This window comes from Prionailurus viverrinus, chromosome A1 (genome assembly GCF_022837055.1).
Source record: "Prionailurus viverrinus isolate Anna chromosome A1, UM_Priviv_1.0, whole genome shotgun sequence".
Classification (NCBI taxonomy): Eukaryota; Metazoa; Chordata; class Mammalia; order Carnivora; family Felidae; genus Prionailurus; species Prionailurus viverrinus.
The window spans coordinates 82,520,828-82,540,403 of NC_062561.1; the positions used below are offsets into that span (position 1 = coordinate 82,520,828).

The 19,576-nt window shown below is 47.7% G+C and overlaps 1 protein-coding gene across 5 annotated transcripts in view; it reads right to left on the reverse strand.

The window, feature by feature from the left end:
- Positions 1-19,576, reverse strand: part of PCID2 (PCI domain containing 2) — a 35,104-nt gene that overhangs the window by 11,779 nt on the left and 3,749 nt on the right. For 3 of the 5 annotated variants that reach the window (XM_047851515.1, XM_047851540.1, XM_047851530.1), the window contains exons 2-10: positions 16,505-16,594; positions 12,913-12,986; positions 11,420-11,485; positions 10,509-10,550; positions 9,501-9,555; positions 5,981-6,084; positions 2,994-3,069; positions 2,210-2,351; positions 1,032-1,132 (exon numbers count right to left, since the gene is read on the reverse strand). In XM_047851515.1, coding sequence (XP_047707471.1) covers positions 1,032-1,132; positions 2,210-2,351; positions 2,994-3,069; positions 5,981-6,084; positions 9,501-9,555; positions 10,509-10,550; positions 11,420-11,485; positions 12,913-12,986; positions 16,505-16,594 — 750 coding nt within the window. Of the gene's footprint in view, positions 1-1,031; positions 1,133-2,209; positions 2,352-2,993; positions 3,070-5,980; positions 6,085-9,500; positions 9,556-10,061; positions 10,106-10,508; positions 10,551-11,419; positions 11,486-12,912; positions 12,987-16,504; positions 16,595-19,576 lie in introns of those variants that run through there. The other 2 variants (XM_047851524.1, XM_047851547.1) reach the window with 2 other exon arrangements.

A 19,576-nucleotide genomic window follows, 5' to 3' on the forward strand; every position in this document is an offset into this window, starting at 1 on the left:
TTTTTATTATGATGTTTATTTATCTTGAGAGAGAAAGAGACAGAGCACGAGCGGGGGAGGGGCAGAGAGAGAGGCAGACACAGAACTGGAGGCAGGCTCCAGGCTCCAGGCTGTCAGCAGAGCCCAACACAGGGCTTGAACCCACAAGCTGCGAGATCATGACCCGAGCCAGTCGGACCTTTAACGAACTGAGCCATCCAGGCGCCCCTCTTACAGTTTCTTCTGAAGTACTGGAACAAGGCCTATCAACACGATGGCAGATGAGCTAACAAGGGTCTGGCCATCAGAGCCCCTGGGAGCAGTAGTGCAGGCTTGCCTCTCAGTTGGCACCTGACCTTGACCTTCTCATGCCCTCACTGGTTATAACTTAGAGGGGAAGCAGCGGCTGAAGAAAACACTAAGAGCCAGGAACTCAGAAACGTCTTCCAGGAGAGGCAGCTGAACCGTTTACGACTGCAGGCTTCTGGGAAGCAGGGTCGGAAGCAGGCAGGGCACATAGGACACGGCACTTTTCGGCCATCAGCTACCCTGCTCTATTTACATTTTAACCACGTGGGTACTGCTTTGATCACTTTTTAAAATTTTTAAACGGGAGGAAAGGAAGCTCTATCACTTTGAGGAAGTTTTAGTCAATTAAACTTGCCGGTTACTTGCTGTTTCTTTTCAAGTCTCAAATTAACTTTGGGTGACCAAATGAGATACCTACAGACAGACTGGAATGTCGTTTTTCTTTCTTAATCCGCTTCTATTAACTTAGATTTTTAGGGGAAACACATAAACATGCATTTATTACTGTGTCTTAAAGATGTTCAACTTTTAAGTTAGATACTTTTAAGAGGAAGGAAGCACGAAACCTTTTTAGAAGGATCTACAATGTCAGCTGTGAGGATAAATGGTTCAGGCCACACACAAAGCTTATTGTCCCCTATTCCGGGGTGCGCTCACATGGGGCTCAGACGGTAGTACCTACGCGCCACCTGCAGGCAAGTTCCGAGAAACAGGGTCTACAAGAGCTGAGTGGCATCACTTACCAGCAGCATTTTCACTGGGAGCAAATAGATGAGAATCATCCGTTTGTTCTTCTGACTCGAGCGGTGGCAGTGCTCGAAGGCAAAGGACAGGTACTCCTCGGCTGCAGAGACACCGACAACGCCGGAGAGGTCGGAACCCCACCCCACCCCCAGCCCTGATAGAACCACAGTCTCAGCAACTGGAAGCATCTACGGCTGACAGTGAAGGCTGTTTGCTGTGCTTGGTACTCAAATTCGGGGGAAAACCAGAGTGGTACCTTAAGAACCCTCAAAAGAATATGACGTAAAAGCTTCTATTCTTATGCTCTGCATTTTAAGGGACTAACACGAGGTAGGGGAACAACCCAGGAGGGCCACGTTCCAAAGCCCTGGACAGCTGGTCTGCATTAGCCTACGGAACAAGACCAGAGCAGTCGCCAGGACAGCACAGTTGCTTTCGTTATCAGACTGCACAGCTCTAACGCAAGGAGAGAAAGCACTTTTAGTCACGTCGCTCCATGTGCACACAGCCGCTGAAGACGTGGGTTTAAAAGGTCTAGTCTGGGTACAACACAGGAGACCACGGGGAGCCGCCACACGCCAGCTAATCACAAAGTTTAAGAGAAAAACCTGGCTTCATGTTGTCGAGAAAACTCATGAGAAACGAACAGTGACATGGTTTCGAGAAAGCTCGGCTCTGACAAGCACTGAAGTGGCGACAGTACACAGGGTGGGGTGGGGGGGAGGTGGACACATCCCCTGGGATTTCCACAGCTGACTCCCGGCCTCCGAGGCAACCACAAGGGCACAACAAAGGTTGGGGGGGGGGGGGCAATCCCTCACATCCAACAGGAAGGACTGTGGTGTTTCAATGACATCACATAAGAAAGACACCCACAGCGACTGAGACTCTGGCAGGGGCTCCACAGACCAGGACAGGCTTTCCTTTCAGTAACAACTTTGGTGCCCACAGCTGCGCGCGCACGCACACGCACGCGCACACACACACACACGCAAGCACACGTGCACATGCATGCACGCGCGCGCGCGCGCACACACACACACACACACACACACACACACACAGCCTGGATGAGGTTTACAGCAGATTCCACCTTACATGCTAATAAGGTGCCACAACTGTTGCCGCCGCCCAGAGCCCCGCATCTTTAGAACCCTGGAAACGAAGAAGAACAAACCTTGCTTGAAGTCACTGTCGAACATGGCCTTGCGCCCGACGTAGTACCTGAACGTCACCCTCTGGGCGGTGCTGTAGTCGTCCTTCAGGTTGGAGCTGTCGATGGCTCTGATGAGGGGCTTGCACAAGTGCAGCTTGTTTATCTGCGACAGCCCCACCCCTGGAGTTACAGCCCCTCCCCCGAGGTTACGGCCCTGCCCCCGAGGTTAGTCTTGCCCTCAGGGTTACAGCCAGCCCCAGGGTTACTGAGGACGTGGCAGGACCAACACCAGCTTCCCCCCACCACATACACACCTCCTCGGAGCAGGAACTACATGGTTAAAACTGCCTATTTAGTAATAAGAACTGAAATGCCAGCTGCGTGGCAGATTACCCCAGGCTGGAGGGCCTGCCACGGAGGGGCCGCAGAGGGGCCGCTGGCCAAGCCCACGCGGCAGGAAGGGCCTCTTTACCCATCCAGGCACCCCCTGCTCCGCAGCTAATTACTGCAGCAGAGGAGAGAAGGCTGGGGTGAACCCCTCCCATGCAAGCCCAGTCTCCCCACTCCAGGCACGCCGCTTGGGGCATTGGTGCCCTGCTTTCCCTGGAGGTGCAGCCCTCGCCTCATGAGGCAGAGGTCGAAACAGTACGACACACACAAAACACTTGCTGCAGTCCCCGCCTCCAGCAGGTGCGCCACGGACTCGACCGTGAGTCCGGTTAGGTGAGGGTCATCCCCCAGCGACACCAGGGACGCCGGTGCCCAGGGAGACAGGCAGAAAGCAAGCGCCCCCAGGGAAGCACACCTTAAAGTAGATCTTGAATAGCTGGTTCACCAAGAACAGCATCCCCCACTTCTTAGAGTCCTCGATGCCAGCCCGACTGTGGGAAGACAACTGTTGTTTAGTTGCATGGAAAACAAAGGTTTTATTTATTAGTCACAAAGACAATCTGCCTAAACAAAATTAGTACTTTGAGATAAAACACGCTCCAGCCTCACCCATGAAATAAAACAACATAAAGCAGAGGTCTGACCTAACAGGCTACGGAGTACGCATCATGTGTGTTGGGTAATGCACTGTGGACAAGGGGATGTGTTCTTGCTTATCCTGACAACACGGTGAACTACAGAAATCCACAACGACGTGGACAAACCACAAACAGAGCAAGACGCAGCACACACTGTGTAGGCACCGTGGGGAGGGTCTGCCTGGGAAGGGGATGGGCGACGACAGTGTCCTGGACCTCCAGGGCGTTTGGGTCACACATGGGTGATGACTTATCCAAATACAGTCAAGATCCGTGGGAGTCACTGTGGGTAAATTTTACCTCAAAGCACAAGAGAAACCACAGTATTTAAACAAGTCACTGAGGGACAGGCCACCTTTGGAATGCACCAGAAACAAAAAACAAAGGCAAAGTGCTAGATGCACAGAAGGGTAGATACCCATCTGCAGAGCAAGTGGCGGGTATACAGGTATTTTCACTGTAAAGTTCCGTCAACACGGCCAAACGCCTCACGATTTCATGATACAGGGTTGGAACACAATCCAGAGTCCGCGTCTCCCACGATTCCGCAGGCCGCAATGGTTCTTCCAGGCGCAGCTGTGCACTCGCTCCATGGTGCCAGTGGCCAGCTGGCTGCAAACTCAGATGGAGACTGGCAGGCTGTTCACAAGCCAGAGAAATAGAAATCACTCCCTAAGACCGGGGCATGCCCATATCAGAATGCTCAACGTAAAAATACGGTCGGTGTTTAAGTATCAAAGTCCTGTTTTGTGACAACAGCCAGCTCCTTCATGACTGTCACCAGCCAGGTGCAGGGTCTCCCCTGTGACTCCCGTCACCAGCCAGGGACAGGACCTGAACAAAGAACCCTCTCTCTGTGGGTTTCACGTCCTCGTCTGTGAAGTGGGGACAATGCAGCCCCGGCCACCTTGGAGCGCAAGGTGAACACCGCTCTGGAAGGAGCAGGAGGAGCAGGTGCTGGGCATCATGGCTGAGCACCCTTCTCAGCACCCCACTTGGGCCCGTCTGGACTAAAGGCGAGGACCTCTTCCAGAGACACGCGGGAAGCAGCCCGGGGGGAAGGGTGGTCACAGGGTTTCTCTCAAGCAGCGGTGCCCACACCTTGCCTGCAGTGGTTTTCATTCACGTCTCCTTGTTGACCGAAGATGTTGAGCATCTTTGCGAGGGTTTCCTGGCCATTTGGCTCCCTCCTTTGCAGAGTACCTATTCAGACCTTCGCCCAAGTAAGGCAGGTTTTTACCTTTTTCCTGTCGACCTGTGCAGTTTTCACACATCCTGGACACACGCTGTCAGTCACATCATTTGCAAATATGTTTTTTGTGTTCTACGGTTGTTGTGCACTTTTTTGATGGCGTCCTTTGAAGCATAGAAGTTTCTAACTCTGATGAAGTCCAGTTTCTCCGTTTTTCCTCTGGTTACCGTGTTTCGGGTGACACACCAGGAAAGCCACTTATCCCACAACAAACCTAGACTGAACACTCTCTGAGCGTGGGGGCCACGGCATGACAGCAGTGCAGTGGACTCCCTCAGCCTCGGCCACTAGCGTCCCCGTCCATGTAAGGACCACTGGGGAGTGCAAGGACAAGAGTGCGGTCTGTCGCGAAAGCCACAGAAGCAGAGCCTCCTGTCTGAGGCCATGTCGGAGGCCACCACTGACAGAAGAGCAGAGCGGGAGGACAGGCAGGCACCCGCGACCCCTTGGGGAGGACCCCGGCTCACGGAGTGGCCACTGACATCCAGCTCTGGATGGAACATTGTCAGGTGGGACTGGTGGGGACAGAGGTAAGAGAAGAGAAGCTGGGACACTTTCCGTGAACAATAGTTTTGTATGTTTACGTATGGAAAACTTCTTCCTTTCCATTATAATTTCCAATCTTCCTTTCCATTACAACTTCCAATCAAGTTTTTTTTTTTACAGAATCAAGTGATTTTATAATGGGGGAAGAGATGGGGTTTCAGGAGGAAAATGTAAACTCTAAAGCAGAATCAGATAGAAAGCCTAGGATTAAAAAATAAATAACGGCAGATGAGATCAGGCAACTCGAAAGAGGTCAATACAAATCACCTGCACCGAAGGCCAGAGAGGGAGGACAAGATGGAAAACCAGCAGCACCAGTGCCCGTGTCAGAACACGCCTCCCACAGGCATCCCAGAGGAGACACACAAAGAGGAAAAATCCCAGCTCTAAGAATCTAATAAAACACATTCGTTTCCAGACCCGAGAAGCTCAACGAACCCCAAATAAGAGAAATACGGCGGCATGCAGGGCAGCAGAGTCGAGTGGCGAGAGACATGGTGGAGAGACGATGCTGCCAGAGGCCGGAAGTGTGTGCTGCGAACCAGGAACACAGGAAAACAGGAGGACGGACGTGCTAACGCGCCAACAGAAAACATGGTCCATCCGGAATTCTCCACCCAGCAGAAAGGAAGATGAAGACAGTGCAGAAAAACGAGAGTTTAGAGAATTCGGTGCCAGGCAGACCAGCACTCGGAGCAACGTGCTGGTGCGGGACCTCGTGTAGGAAATGGGCCGGGTGCAATCAGACCCCGGGACAGAGGAAAGGGTTCTGGCAACACGGCACATGGCAGAGGTCAAAGGCTGTTTTCTTCTCCTCCCTCATTTCCTTTACATAACAGTGACCATCTAAAGCAAGAGACAGTAATGCTGCGGGGTGACCACAGACACACAGAAGACAAGTGTCGACGGCTGACCAAGGACAGGAAGGGGCGTCACGTGCTGCCGGGAGAGGGCGCGTGTACTCACGTGTCACTGGCGCAGACGCGGAAACAGCTCATCAACAACTCGGCCGCCTTTTCCAGCATGTCCCCGACCTTGCTCCTCCCTTTCTTCACCAGCTGCTGGTCCGCCTGGCAGACGGCAAACAGTCATCAGTCATGCTCTCATTTCCTCTAGCACTTCTGGCACGGCTAGGAGCAAAGATGGCTGCAACTCAGGGTCAAAGTCCCAGAAGGTTCTGGGCAAATCTTTTAGTTAATGTTATTTTTAAAAACTGAGAAAGTTCCACAGCGTCTTCCAACTCTTCCACAAATCAAATTTCTATTCAACCAACTGAAATGACTGAGGCCGTCATCTGTTTTTTAACCCTTTGTCACATGTGGCCCCGTGCTGCTAAAGGAGCCTTTCCTTGAGTGCTCACAGACTGCTCCACCCCCCACATACAGCCGGTCAAAACCCTTGAAGTGTACCTTCTGACAGACACCAAAGTCATTCCCAGGTTTGACTCTCTCCTGGTTTTCCAGCCAGTCTTAGTTAGAGAAGAACCCGTTTCCTCCTACTCACGCCCCTATCACAGGTTCTCCACTTAAGGTCTACGGACCCCTGGGGGCCTTTGGAAGACTTGCAGGTGATGCCTGTGGTCAAAACTATTTTCAGGACAACACCAACAGCCACCACTCGTCTTTCCGCTATACTGATGTTCACACCGATGGTGCAAAATGGCAGGACAAACCGCTGGGGCCTTTCCAGCAACACCAAACTAAAGCAGCAGCCAGCAATCCTTCAACCAACCAGGAACACTGATGTTACTTCAAAATGTCCTTGATGGGGTGCCTTGTGGCTCAGTCAGTTAAGCGTCCAACTCTTGGTTTCAGGTCAGGTCATGATCTGTTTTGTGAGTTCCAGCCCTGCATTGGACTGGTGCTGACAGCTCAGAGCCTGCTGGGACTCTCTCTCTCCCTCTGCCCCCTCCCCCTCTTGCTCTCTCTCAAATACATAAACTTAAAAAGAGTTCTAAAATGTCCTTGATGACACACTAAATGTTAATTTTAAAATCTTGGTCCTTGAATACATTTATTTTCAATATTCTTTGTGATGAAATGGAAAATATGCCTAAAGCATTGATCTGTTGCACACCGAGGTATGACAGTTTTTTTTTGTTGTTGTTTTGTTTTTTAAGGAAAAGCACTTGGGCAGCTATTGGGAGTGGCCAGCTATCACATGGAACCAACAACTGACCAAAGGGCATGGTGGTCCAGGCAGCAGGGTTCTGAAGGACCAATGTGCTCCAAGGTGAATGAAACATGGCCATCAATTCCAGGCAAAACACTGACAGTATTTGTTGCCAAAGACATCTGTACTTTCAAAAAAAAAAAAAAAAAATCAGAATTTTGAAAAAGTTGTATCAACCATGATGAACTTGGCAACATTCCATTACTTCAAAGCTCTTCTGATAAGGTCACTGGAGACATTAACAAATGCAGTTTTTCTGGTTTGGGGTTTTTTACATAATGAAATACGTCAACATCTGGAACATCTCCTTAACTCAGTGAACCAAAATTTTCCAAATGACCGTTTGATCCTACAAAAATCACATGGGAATGAACGATCCATTCAGAGTCCAGGACACCCCAGCAGATTCCGATGTACCAGCAGAAAAGCTCACTGCCAAGCTTCAGAAGCCACGCTGTAACTAACCTCTACAAATTACCTCCTGGAGCTCTGGTGTGGCCCAAAAGAGCATCTACAATCATCTGAAAGACTATTAAAATATTCCTCTCCTGTCCGTCTACATCTGTGTGAGTCCAGACTGCCTTCCTACATTCCACCAAAGCAACATAGTGTGGCACCGTGCGCACAGAAGAGCATGGTCCAGTCGCTTCTGTCAACACTAAGAGGTCAAAGAACATGACTCTTCTAGGTACATTTTGTTCATTTGGAAGATATAGTCATTTTTTATTTAAAACATCAATTATGAGGCGCCTGGGTGGCTCAGTCAGTTAAGCCTCCGACTTCGGCTCAGGTTATGATCTCATGGTTCGTGAGTTCGAGCCCCGCCTTGGGCTCTGTGCTGACAACCAAGAGCCTGGAGCCTGCTTCGGATTCTGGGTCTCCCTCTCTCTGTCCCTTCCCTGCTCACATTCTGTCTCTGTCTCTCTCTCTCTCTCTCTCTCTCTCTCTCTCAAAAAAAAAATATATATATATATATATTTTTAACTTAAAAATTAAAAATAAAACACCAGTTACATTACCACATAAAAGACTTATTTAGATAAATATGTGTTTAAATCCCAGTTAAAAAAATTTTATACAATAAAAACAAATAGGTAGAACAGATATAACCAAAAGCTCTCCGGAGCCTCAGATAACTCGCATTTAAGTTCTATTTTTCGGTTCTAGAAGTTTCCATGTAGCTCTTCATTACATCTTCTAGTTCTTTGCTGAGATACCCTTAGGCTTGCATCTGCTCAAGCGCGTTCATGACCGCGCCCCAGGGCTTCTTTATGACGGCCGGGCTGCCAACTGGTCAGGGACTCCAACATCTGGCGTCTGTGGACGGTCTCCTCACAAAGCTCCTCCTGAGACTCTCCGAGAAGTGATAATCGGGGCACGAGGTTAAGAGACTGTGGACCCTGTGTGCCTCGTTCCAGCAGGGGATGCCCTGCCGGCGGGGAACTGTCCCGGGCTAGGTGGGTCCAGCTCCCCACAGGCCCCTGCAGGGCTGGGGACCCGCATGTGGCGGGTGGGTGCAGCAGGGACTGCTGAGGAGGTCCGTGCTTCTGGGCTGCCCTCCCCCTCCTGTTCTCCTCAGGGCCTCTTCGTCGCAGCCCATGGGCATTTCTGGGTTTTAGGCTCCTCTGGGCCCCCGGCCAATTCGGGGAACCCACCGCTCACTGCTCTGCAAGTCCCTGGCGTTTCCTGTCTGCCTGTGGGGCCGTGCTGGCCTCGGCATTCCCGGCAGGACAGAGAGGAAAGCTGCAGCTACCCCACCTTGTTCGGAGTCGGAAGGTATCAGTAATTTTTATCAATAATTTTTAAACCTGGAAAGGCATGTTGGGACCAAGTTCACAACTGCTGCTCCCATCCCAAACTGCCGCGTGTGGACCCTCAAGGGCAAACCAGCCCCATCACACTCGCAGCCTGTGCCTCCTGGCACCACAGAGACCCCCAGCTGCCTCCTGGATCCGCATCAAGGAGGAATTCTTCAAGACAGCACAGCCACATCTTAACAGAAGACAGTGCAGAACCGTTCCCTGGACCCACTCTGCCCCTCTGAACACCTGCCGCACGCCACACCCGACGAACCACGCTCAGGAACAAGCCTCTCCACGTCCACAGTGTGAAAACCCAACGCATGTTTAAATCTTCACATCAACCCAGCGATGAGAGTGAGGTCCAGCCACCCCTGTCCTGTTGCTCTCTACACCAGACACCTCCCGCCTAACCCACTCCTTCCCCAAAGCTTTGGGAAGAATGACGTGAAATTAAACAACAGGTAGAAATGGAGTTTGAGTTTTAAAACGATAGAGATAGAAACTGAACTTACATTATTGGCAAATATTCGAAGGTCAAGCGCTACAGCATACATGACAGGCAGAGCCCTACGGGGCAAAAAAGCAAGAACGTCTGAGGAGGCCACAAGGTCAGATTCCATTACCATAGCTGGGAATGACATGGACACCCAGGTCCACCATTCACCGCGGCCACCTCCCTCCAGGGATCTGACGGTTACCGCTGCCTCCCTCACCTCCCTTTGGGGCAGGCTCAGCCCGGGGCTCCCTGATCGACACGGACGCTGGGCACTGAAGCGCCACCCGCCCACCGCCCGGACCCTGAGGCGTGGACCCCAGTGCATCTAGGTCCTCAGCCCAAGACAGCACCTCCTCACGCCGTTCTAGGACCTCCGCCTTCCCCTCAACCATTATCCAAACAGCTCCACTAAAAAAAGATGTGGTTTAGTGAGACCTAACACGACCCAGGAGACGTAACAGACAAAATGTCATAAAAGTTTTTGTTTTTGTTTTTTAATTTAACTGGCGGCATTGGTTTTGTGTGTAAGACAAGTCTTCAGTTAAAAAAGGTTTTTTGTTTTTTCAGTAAAAGATACCTGTAAGCCTTCAGTTAGCGCAGTATAAACACTTCAGTATTTACCTACAGTTAATAAATCAAAAATCATAAAATTAAGAATCAGTCTGTCAAGGAACTTGACCTGATATAACTGTACTTGACCTGCCTTTTTATCCAAGTTAAAGCCCAAAGTTCAAAGCTGACAACTGAAGGGAAAGACGGTATTTGATATATATTTTGGGTCTGGTAGGGCTGAAGTAGAAACAAGGCTTCATATTTATGTGAACACAGCAAACTCTCTACTCTGCCACATGATGTTTACGCTATGAGAACTCCGTTATCTGCGCTGGTATTATCCTGTGTCAACACAGGATATTAAATACCCACAGATAAAACACATTTATTTGGAATAAAGTTTTAAAAAGCTTCTGCTAAGAAAAAAAAAATTGCCATTTGCTCATTTCTGGCTGCTTCTGCCCATACTCACCAGTTGTCCTCTTTGTGGGCCTGAAATGCCCGCAGAAAAGATGTATTATGTTAAGGAAGGAATAACGTACAAAATCCAAGTAATGCCACAAACGGTAAGAAACATGAAGGACTCTAAATTTTAAGTTTAGAAAATCATATATCAGAGAGAGAGCTTCTTAAAGGAAAAATACACAGATTACAAATATCTGAAAGTCATTAGGTATGAGTATAGTAATTATATTTCTCCAAAGTAAGAGACTGAGATTTTTTTAATTGGCAACTTCAAACATTTGGTTTCTCTGAAGCCAGATGATTAGTTATATATAATATGCTTTAGAATCTGTAAAGTATATTTCCCTGATTACAGAATTCTTAAATTCAAAGGAGACTTCCCTAGTTAGTAACCGACTCTCCTTTGTATATTTAAACAAGGTTAAAAAAGAAGCAAACTAAAAATCTAGAGATACATATAAAAACCAGAACATTCACTGACTGAGGCCTTAGCTAGGAGATATCACTTAAATGACTTAAATCAGAAACTAGCTTGATAAAGGTCTTTAGTGACCACAGTCAAATGATGATGTTTATTGAGTTCACTCCTGTCCACCTATGCCTGGATTTCAGAACTCTTGTATTTCACCAAAAGGACTAAGTAGTTGCTGTAATTAGACTTAATGTTTTAAAGGAGATATTCTTCCAACAGAATTAAGGAACCTTAATCACAACCTGTGTTCTTCCTCGCTACCTAGGTAACATGACAGTCTCAAGGTCCATGCTAAATTTAAGCACCTGAGTGAAAAGGCGAAACCAGTTTCTCTTCTGAAAGGTTTTTCATTCCTTTCTAATTAAAAGTATGAATAAAACTGGCCCGATGTTTCAACATCTTAAACCCCAAATATAACTAAACAGTAACACCAAAGACAAAGATATTGGACGATGACGGTCTGGCATTTGTACGCCTCTATGAAGTCGTGGTTCCCCACTGCGTAAGTGCACCTGCAAAGGAAACATTGCGGACTGAGGATAGAGGAGCAGAACCTGGAAGGGAGCTCCACAGACCCCACCCCTCACTTCGGTCACAAATGCCCGGTCCTCTGCTGATCCTGAAGTTGGAGCTACAGGAACCAGGAGGAGAAGAGACACACAGGTGGCTTCTGAACTAAAACGGGCTGATGTGAGATGAAACCCACACAAAGTCCTAAGACTACTCTCTCGGGTCCCAGGAGGAGACCGAGCTGCAGCAGGTGAGAGTGACAGATGCTGGTAAAACCAGAGCACGACACCTGCACTGCACCTGAAGGGGAGGGAGTACAGGGGCAGGGGGGGTGTTCTCACTGGGTGTTCACTGGGCAGTCGCCGTCATTGAGTTCACCCCCAAATCCGGAACTGTACACAGCCAGGAAATAGCAGGGTGCCTCACACAGCCAGGAACCCAGTGGCACCCAACCTTTCCAGAGGGCCCCTCCCAGGGCTCACACGGGCTCTTCCTCCACCTTGCCTCCTGCACCCCAGCCTGCTCGGAAACACCGGAGGCACGTAGGCAGGAGGGTGACCAAACACCAGTGCTTTAGTACGTCAAGCTCTGCCCGCTCAACACAAAAACGATGAAAACAGCAGATATGAGATGTAACTAAAAAGCAGTCTTCGGGGTGCCGGGGGGGCTTAGTTGGTTAAGTGTGCAACTCTTGCTTTCACCTCGGGTCACGATCTCACAGTTGGTGAGTTCAAGCCCCATGTCAGGCTCTGTGCTGACAGTGTGGAGCCTGATTGGGATTCTCGGGCGCACACACACTCTCTCTGTCCCTCCCCCACTCGCAGTCTTTCATTTGCTTTGCTCAGCATTAGCTCTATTCTCGGCAGCACAAGTTAACGGCGAGCTGAATGCCCTCCTGAACAATGGAGCACCCTGCAGCCGATACAATAGTCAACGGTCCCAGCACAACACTCTAAACACGTGAATGTGCGGAGCGCCCAGGTGGACTCAGTCGGTAAAGCATCTGACTTCGGCTCAGGTCATGATCTCACGGTTCGTGAGTTCGAGCCCCACACTGGGTGAGCCCCCCTTCTCTCTCTCTGCCCATCACTCACTTGTGCCCTCTCTCTCTCTCAATAAATGAATGAATGAATGTGCAGGACCACAATATAGCTTCAATTTTTAAAAGCATCCGTGATCTTTCAAATGAAAAAAAGTTTAAGATTTTAAAGTGGTATAAATTTCAGAAAGTTCTCATAGGCTTTACCAAAGTAAAATTTTTACTTTACCAAAGTAAATTTTTTTTTTTTTTTACCAAAGTAAAATTAAAAATGAACTTTTCTTTTCAAATTATTCTTTGTTTCAAATTTCGGATGATGTTAAATAAAATCCCTAGTTGATTCAGCAATTCCCAGATTTGCTTTATTTTTCCTCCTCACCAACAGCTTACCTTAAATGAGCAGCAAACATTTCGTCATAAGGAGGTTCCAAAACCTGTTGACATTTCTCTTCCGGGGAGGCCAACTGAATGATAAAAAAACAAATGACAAAAGTAAAATTTAAATTGAAAGGCATTAAAAGAATGCAATGTGTAGAAAGAGATTTAGACAAACCTGTTTCAAAGGAATTTACACTTTAGAGTTCACAGTAACACTTGACACTCTAGCCCTTCTGAATTAAAGAGTTGTTACTTCCACACACATTTATCACTCAGGGTCTGTGACAGGGACTACACAAACACACGTGTTTCATCTACCACAGTCCAAGAAAAACCCTGGACGCTTCTGTGCGTATCTTAATACAACAGCCAGTCAGTCAAGAAATAAGGATAAGGCCACATGACTCAGAGACGATGCCCTATTAAGAATCACTTCTCAGGGCGCCGGGGTGGCTCAGTCGGTTAAGCGTCCGACTTCAACTCAGGTCATGATCTCGCGGTCCGTGAGTTCGAGCCCCGCGTCGGGCTCTGGGCTGATGGCTCAGAGCCTGGAGCCTGCTTCCGATTCTGTGTGTCCCTCTCTCTCTGCCCCTCCCCCATTCATGCTCTGTCTCTGTCTCAAAAATAAATAAACGTTAAAAAAAAATTTTTTTTTTCGGGGCGCCTGGGTGGCGCAGTCGGTTAAGCGTCCGACTTCAGCCAGGTCACGATCTCGCGGTCCGTGAGTTCGAGCCCCGCGTCGGGCTCTGGGCTGATGGCCCAGAGCCTGGAGCCTGTTTCCGATTCTGGGTCTCCCTCTCTCTCTGCCCCTCCCCCGTTCATGCTCGGTCTCTCTCTGTCCCAAAAATAAATAAACGTTGAAAAAAAAATTTAAAAAAAAAAAAAATTTTTTTTTTAAAAAAAGAATCACTTCTCCTTGGGGTGCCTGGGTGGCTTAGTCAGTTGGACGTCTGACTTTGGCCCACATCATCCCACGGTTCATGGGTTCAAGTCCTGCGTCAGGCTCTGTGCTGATAGCTCAGAGCCTGGAGCCTGCTTTGAATTCTGTGTCTCCCTCTCTCTCTGCCCCTTCCGTACTCACACTCTATCTCCCAAAAATAAATAAACATTGAAAAAAAATTAAAACAAAAAAATCATTTCTTCTCACCTCCTGGTGACAGACCCACCCTCTCTGTGTCCTGGCTAGGCCAGCTAACATTTATTTCTAACATTTTCTTCCCTCTCCCTCTTGGCCAGATTTCAGATGACGTGAGGGCCATGACGGGTCATCCGGCACACAGAATTAAAGGAGCCCGTGGGTGTGGACTGGCATAGTGAGTAGGGCAGGGAGGAAGGGCAGGTGTGTGGCACCCACGGAGGCGCATCCGGCTGGCAAGCCTCCGGCACTAACTTCATTTAGAGCGACGGTTTTCAACTCCGTCGCCCAGGAGAACCATCCAGGAAACTTACAAAGAGCCTCCTCTACTCCACAACCTGGTTCACTTGGTCTGAGGTACAGCCTGTATGCTACCAAATATAATCTCCAATACTCAGGGCTCCTTTTTCTTATAAAACAAAACCTGTGCTTCCAACAGGAACACATTAGAATATCATAATGGGAATCACGAGGAAACAAGACTTTATGAAACAACAAGAATATTCCCCACAGAAGGTAATGCTTGGGCATCACTTATCTGTTAAGTCAAGGATACTTTTTTTTTAATTTATTTTTTAATTTACATACAAGTCAGTTAGCATGTAGTGCAACAATGATTTCAGGAGTAGATTCCCTAATGCCCCTTACCCATTTAGCCCATCCCCCCTCCTACAACCCGTCCAGCAACTCTGTTTGTTCTCGATATTTAAGAGTCTCTTATGTTTTATCTCCCTCCCTGTTATATTATTTTTGCTTCCCTTCCCTTATGTTCATCTGTTTTGTATCTTATAGTCCTCATATGAGTGAAGTCCTATGATATCTCTTTCTCTAATTTCACTTAGCATAATATCCTCCAGTTCTATCCACATAGTTGCAAATGGCAAGATATCATTCTTTTTGATTGCTGAGTAATACTCTATTGTATACATATACCACATCTCCTATATCCATTCATCCATCGATGGACATTTGGGCTCTTTCCATACTCTCTTGTTAATAGCACTGCTATAGACATTGGGGTGCATGTGCCCCTTCGAAACAGCACTCCTGTATCCCTTGGGTAAATTCCTAGTAGTGCAATTGCTGGGTCGTAGGGTAGTTCTATTTTTAGTTTTTTGAGGAAGCTCCATCCTGTTTTCCAGAGTGGCTGCAGCAGCTTGCATTCCCATCAACAATGCAAAAGAGATCTTCTTTCTCTGCATCCTCACCAACATCTGTTTTTGCCTGAGTTGTTAGCCACTCTGACAGGTGTGAGGTGGTATCTCATGGTGGTTTTGATATGTATTTCCCCAATGATGAATGATATTGAGCATTTTTTCATTGTCGATTGGCCACCTGGATGTCTTCCTTGGAGAAGTGTCTATTCATGTCTTTTGCCCATTTCTTCACTGGATTATTTGTTTTTTGGGTATTGAGTTTGATAAGTTCTTTATAGATTTTGGATATTAAGCCTTTATCCGATATGTCGTTTGCAAATATCTTCTCCCATTCCATCAGTTGCCTTTTAGCTTTGCTGATGGTTTCCTTCATTGTGCAGAAGGTTTTTATTTTGATGAGGTCCGAGTAGTTCATTTTTGCTTTTGTTTCCCATTTCTCCAGAGACGTGTTGAGTAAGAAGTTGCTGCGGGCAAGATCAGAGAGGTTTTGCCTGCTTTCTCCTCAAGGATTTTGATGGCTTCCTGTCTTACATTTAGGCCTTTCATCCATTTTGAGTTTATTTTTGTGTCTGGTGTAAGAAAGTGGTCCAGGTTCATTCTTCTGCATGTCGCTGTCCAGTTTTCCCAGCACCACTTGCTGAAGAGACAGTCTTTATTCCATTGGATATTCTTTCCTGCTTTGTCAAAGATTAGTTGGTCATACGTTTGTGGGTCCATTTCTGGGTTCTCTATTCTGTTCCATTGACCTGAGTGTCTGTTTTTGTGCCATAAATCAAAGATACTTCTATTTCAGTGTAGGATTTAGCAAATGCTATCCATAAAATGCCAGATGGTAAATATTGCTAGCTCTGCACACTGTAGGTCTCTGTTGGCCTGACGAGCTACACCGCTATGGCGGGAAAGCAGCCACAGACAGGACATGAACAAGTAGACAGGGGTATGCTCCATGAAGCTTTACTCATAGCAAGACACATCTGTGAGCTCTGGGGACAGACAGGCCAGGGCACAGCCTAAGCTCCACCGCCTGCCTGCTGGATGACCTTGGATGACCTTACTATACACTCTATTTCTCTGAACCTCAGAGGGTCATGTGGGAATTAACTACAGGAACCTGAGACGCATACCTCAGGACGGTATCTAACACAAAGTGTACAATAAATAACTGGAATTATATACATCATAGACAAGCTTTAAGTTTTTCAAAAGAATGGCAATATTAGTCTCCTTCTGACTCAAACTCTACACTTTCCTTAGGAAGCCGGACACCCTAGAGCCCTCTCAGACACCTGCATACGTGGAACCTTGCACCCACCTGGAGCCGTGGGTTGGCAACATGAGGGTGCTTGAAAGACACGAGCTCTGCACAGGACGCCCCATCTCTGGTATCGATTGCTTCATAGACCTGAAACATTTGAACAGAGAAAAGCTAAGTAGAAAATAAAATACTCGTAGAACCTAAATAACAGGTTGTATGCCACTAAAATCCATTTTCCCTACTCTGAATCAGGGAGTCACAGTAACAGAAATGCAACAAGTCAGTACTCTCTTTAGCCAGCAAACAATAACTACATTTCAAAATGAGATCTTTTAGAGGCAAATAAACAGGTGACTTACTGTTAAAAACAATGAGAAAGCAGCATAACCCAGTGGTTATTAATGAAGGTGAATTATTTTACTTTTACTCAGTCATACTGACACTTGAAAACTTACAAATCTTTAAGGAGAAAAAAAAAAGCTTAAGAATCACATATACCCAAAAAAAGGCTTTTACTCAACCTACATATAAAAGCAAAAAGGGAATGGCAACACCTAAAAGAAATGATGTCATAGCCATACCACAGGAGACCTGGGCGCTGTGAGCAAGAACTAAATAGATCCATCAGTGATGACACTGGAAAGCATCCATAGTATGTTTACTGTTAAGCAAAAAAAAAAAAAAAAAAAAAAAAGTCACAGGAAAAATGCCTACCTTAATCTGGGAGGAAAAAAGAAAAACAAAACAAAAAAAACCCTACATATGTAAGCACAGGAAGAAACACGGAGCCCACACCATACAGCTGACCCCCTGGCCAGCAGGACCCAGGAGACTTTTCTGTCTGTCCACACTGGAGGCCTGGGTTGCAGCAGACATTTGTAATTAGAAAAGCAAACGAGGTCTTAAAATTATGTTTACCAAAAGATAACATAAAAATCCCAACCGTATGGGTAGAGAAAGCTGCATATACAGTACGATTTATCTACAGTGGGATCGGTTACGTAAACCTCATGTCCATGTAAGACTGCGATCAGGCGTGACATAAAGCAGACTTCAATGGTACACCCACAAGAATGCGCTCGCATTGCTGCCCAGCAGTGACAGGCAGCAAGACACCTCCATGCACCTACCAGGAGAGGTGAGCGTGAGAAGGGCGGCTAGACTAGCCGCTCCCAACAACAGACAGTGAAGGGTGCTGTCCCACACCGCTGGCGGGAAGCTGCTGGGAACGCCTGCTGCAGGGCACACACCTGCTCTCCCGCCCCACCCAGTAACCCCCACCTGGCATCTCAGCTAGAAGAAATGGACCCAACTCCCAGTCTGTTACACCACTTAGGGCATCACCTAAGACAATAGATGGACTAAAGAATCTGCCATCGACTCTCCAATGAAACCATGCAAGCACTTAGGTTTCGAGCCAGTAATTCCACTTCTAGGGATTTGCAAGAAACAAGAGATTTGTGCAGGGTTACATCAAATATTATTACAAGGAATCACAAAATACTGGTCCTCAAGGAGGCTGATAAAGGCTGCCAAAGTCCCTGTCACCGGAGGGGTGAAGGTGCAAAGGGACAGCAACAGACCACGGACAAATCCTAAAAGAACCAACACACTATTCAGGGAACACGAGGACCACAGCCAGCCAGTCACCTGTGTCAGCCACCGTGACATGTCATGTCTCAGAACTGTTGGTGTCTTGATTTAGTCAGCCCCCATTAGACCCCGAGGCTGGACTCCAGGACAGCCCGCTCAGCAACTTGCCCTGCAGTGTCCCTGGTGGCCCGTCTGGGCACTCCCCAGAGAAAGTTCTCTTTCCTGGCTACTGCTGGTCACCTGGTGACCTCCAGGCTCCAAGCTGGTCCATGGAGGCTGGAGGGGGGCAGGGGAAGAGTCATCTACTCTTGGAACTCGTAATTTCTTTAAGTAATCTCTATACCCAATATGGGGCTTGAACTCATGACCCCAAGATCAAGGGCTAGCCAGGTGCCCCTGGAACTCATAATTTCTTAAAAATACATTTACTAACTCCATCTGCTAACAAGGAAGGCCTAGAGGTAATGATATGCCCCCACCCCCAGTGGCAATGAGCACAGCCAGCACCCAGATTTTCTAAACTCCAGTACCTACTGAAAGGAACCAGAGCCGCTGGAAAAGGACTGGTCCAGTGCTGGGACAGGGACAGAACTACATGAGCTTGGAGTGGATGTTAATGTATCAGAAAGCAAAGCAGAGCTCAAGGAAGGATGAACACAGGCCAGAAAGCCCCCAGAAACCAGTCTGAAGGAGTTCCTAGTAGCCAAATCTGGGACAAGCAGAGCTTCAAAAGAATTAAGAATATTCTTTATAACTTTTCTTTTTTTTTTTTTTTAATTTTTTTTTTCAACGTTTATTTATTTTTGGGACAGAGAGAGACAGAGCATGAACGGGGGAGGGGCAGAGAGAGAGGGAGACACAGAATCGGAAACAGGCTCCAGGCTCTGAGCCATCAGCCCAGAGCCCGACGCGGGGCTCGAACTCACGGACCGCGAGATCGTGACCTGGCTGAAGTCGGACGCTTAACCGACTGCGCCACCCAGGCGCCCCTCAATGTTTATTTTTTGAGAGAGAGTGTGCACATGAGCAGGGGAGGGGGGCAGAGAGAATCCCAAGAAGGCTCTGTGCTATCAGCGTAGAGCCTGACACGGGTTCAATGTCACAACCATGAGATTGTGACCTGAGTTAAAATCAAGAGTCAGATGCTTAACTGAGCCACCCAGGCAAATAAGGATATTCATACTATTGGTTCTGGATCATTACTCGGCATTAAAAATGATCTATAATAATATATCTTTAAAAAGGAGCATGGGGAAAAGCATTTTTAACAGATGAAATAGTAGCTAATAAATGTAGAAAGAGTGAGAGAATCACCCCTTGGTAAATATTAACGTAATAGCTCACTTGGGAAAAGACCACAAATGAAAGTGGAGACCATTCTGTGAAAGGGCATAGGGCGGGTGCTCCCAGGCCCCCACAGGACCCCCCCCCAACACACAGATTATGACTCGATTACAATGGGAAAAGTACCTTGACCCTGGAGCAACCTGATGGGCATCTCCTTCAGCAGGTGATCAGCAAGGACCCCTGAGGCAG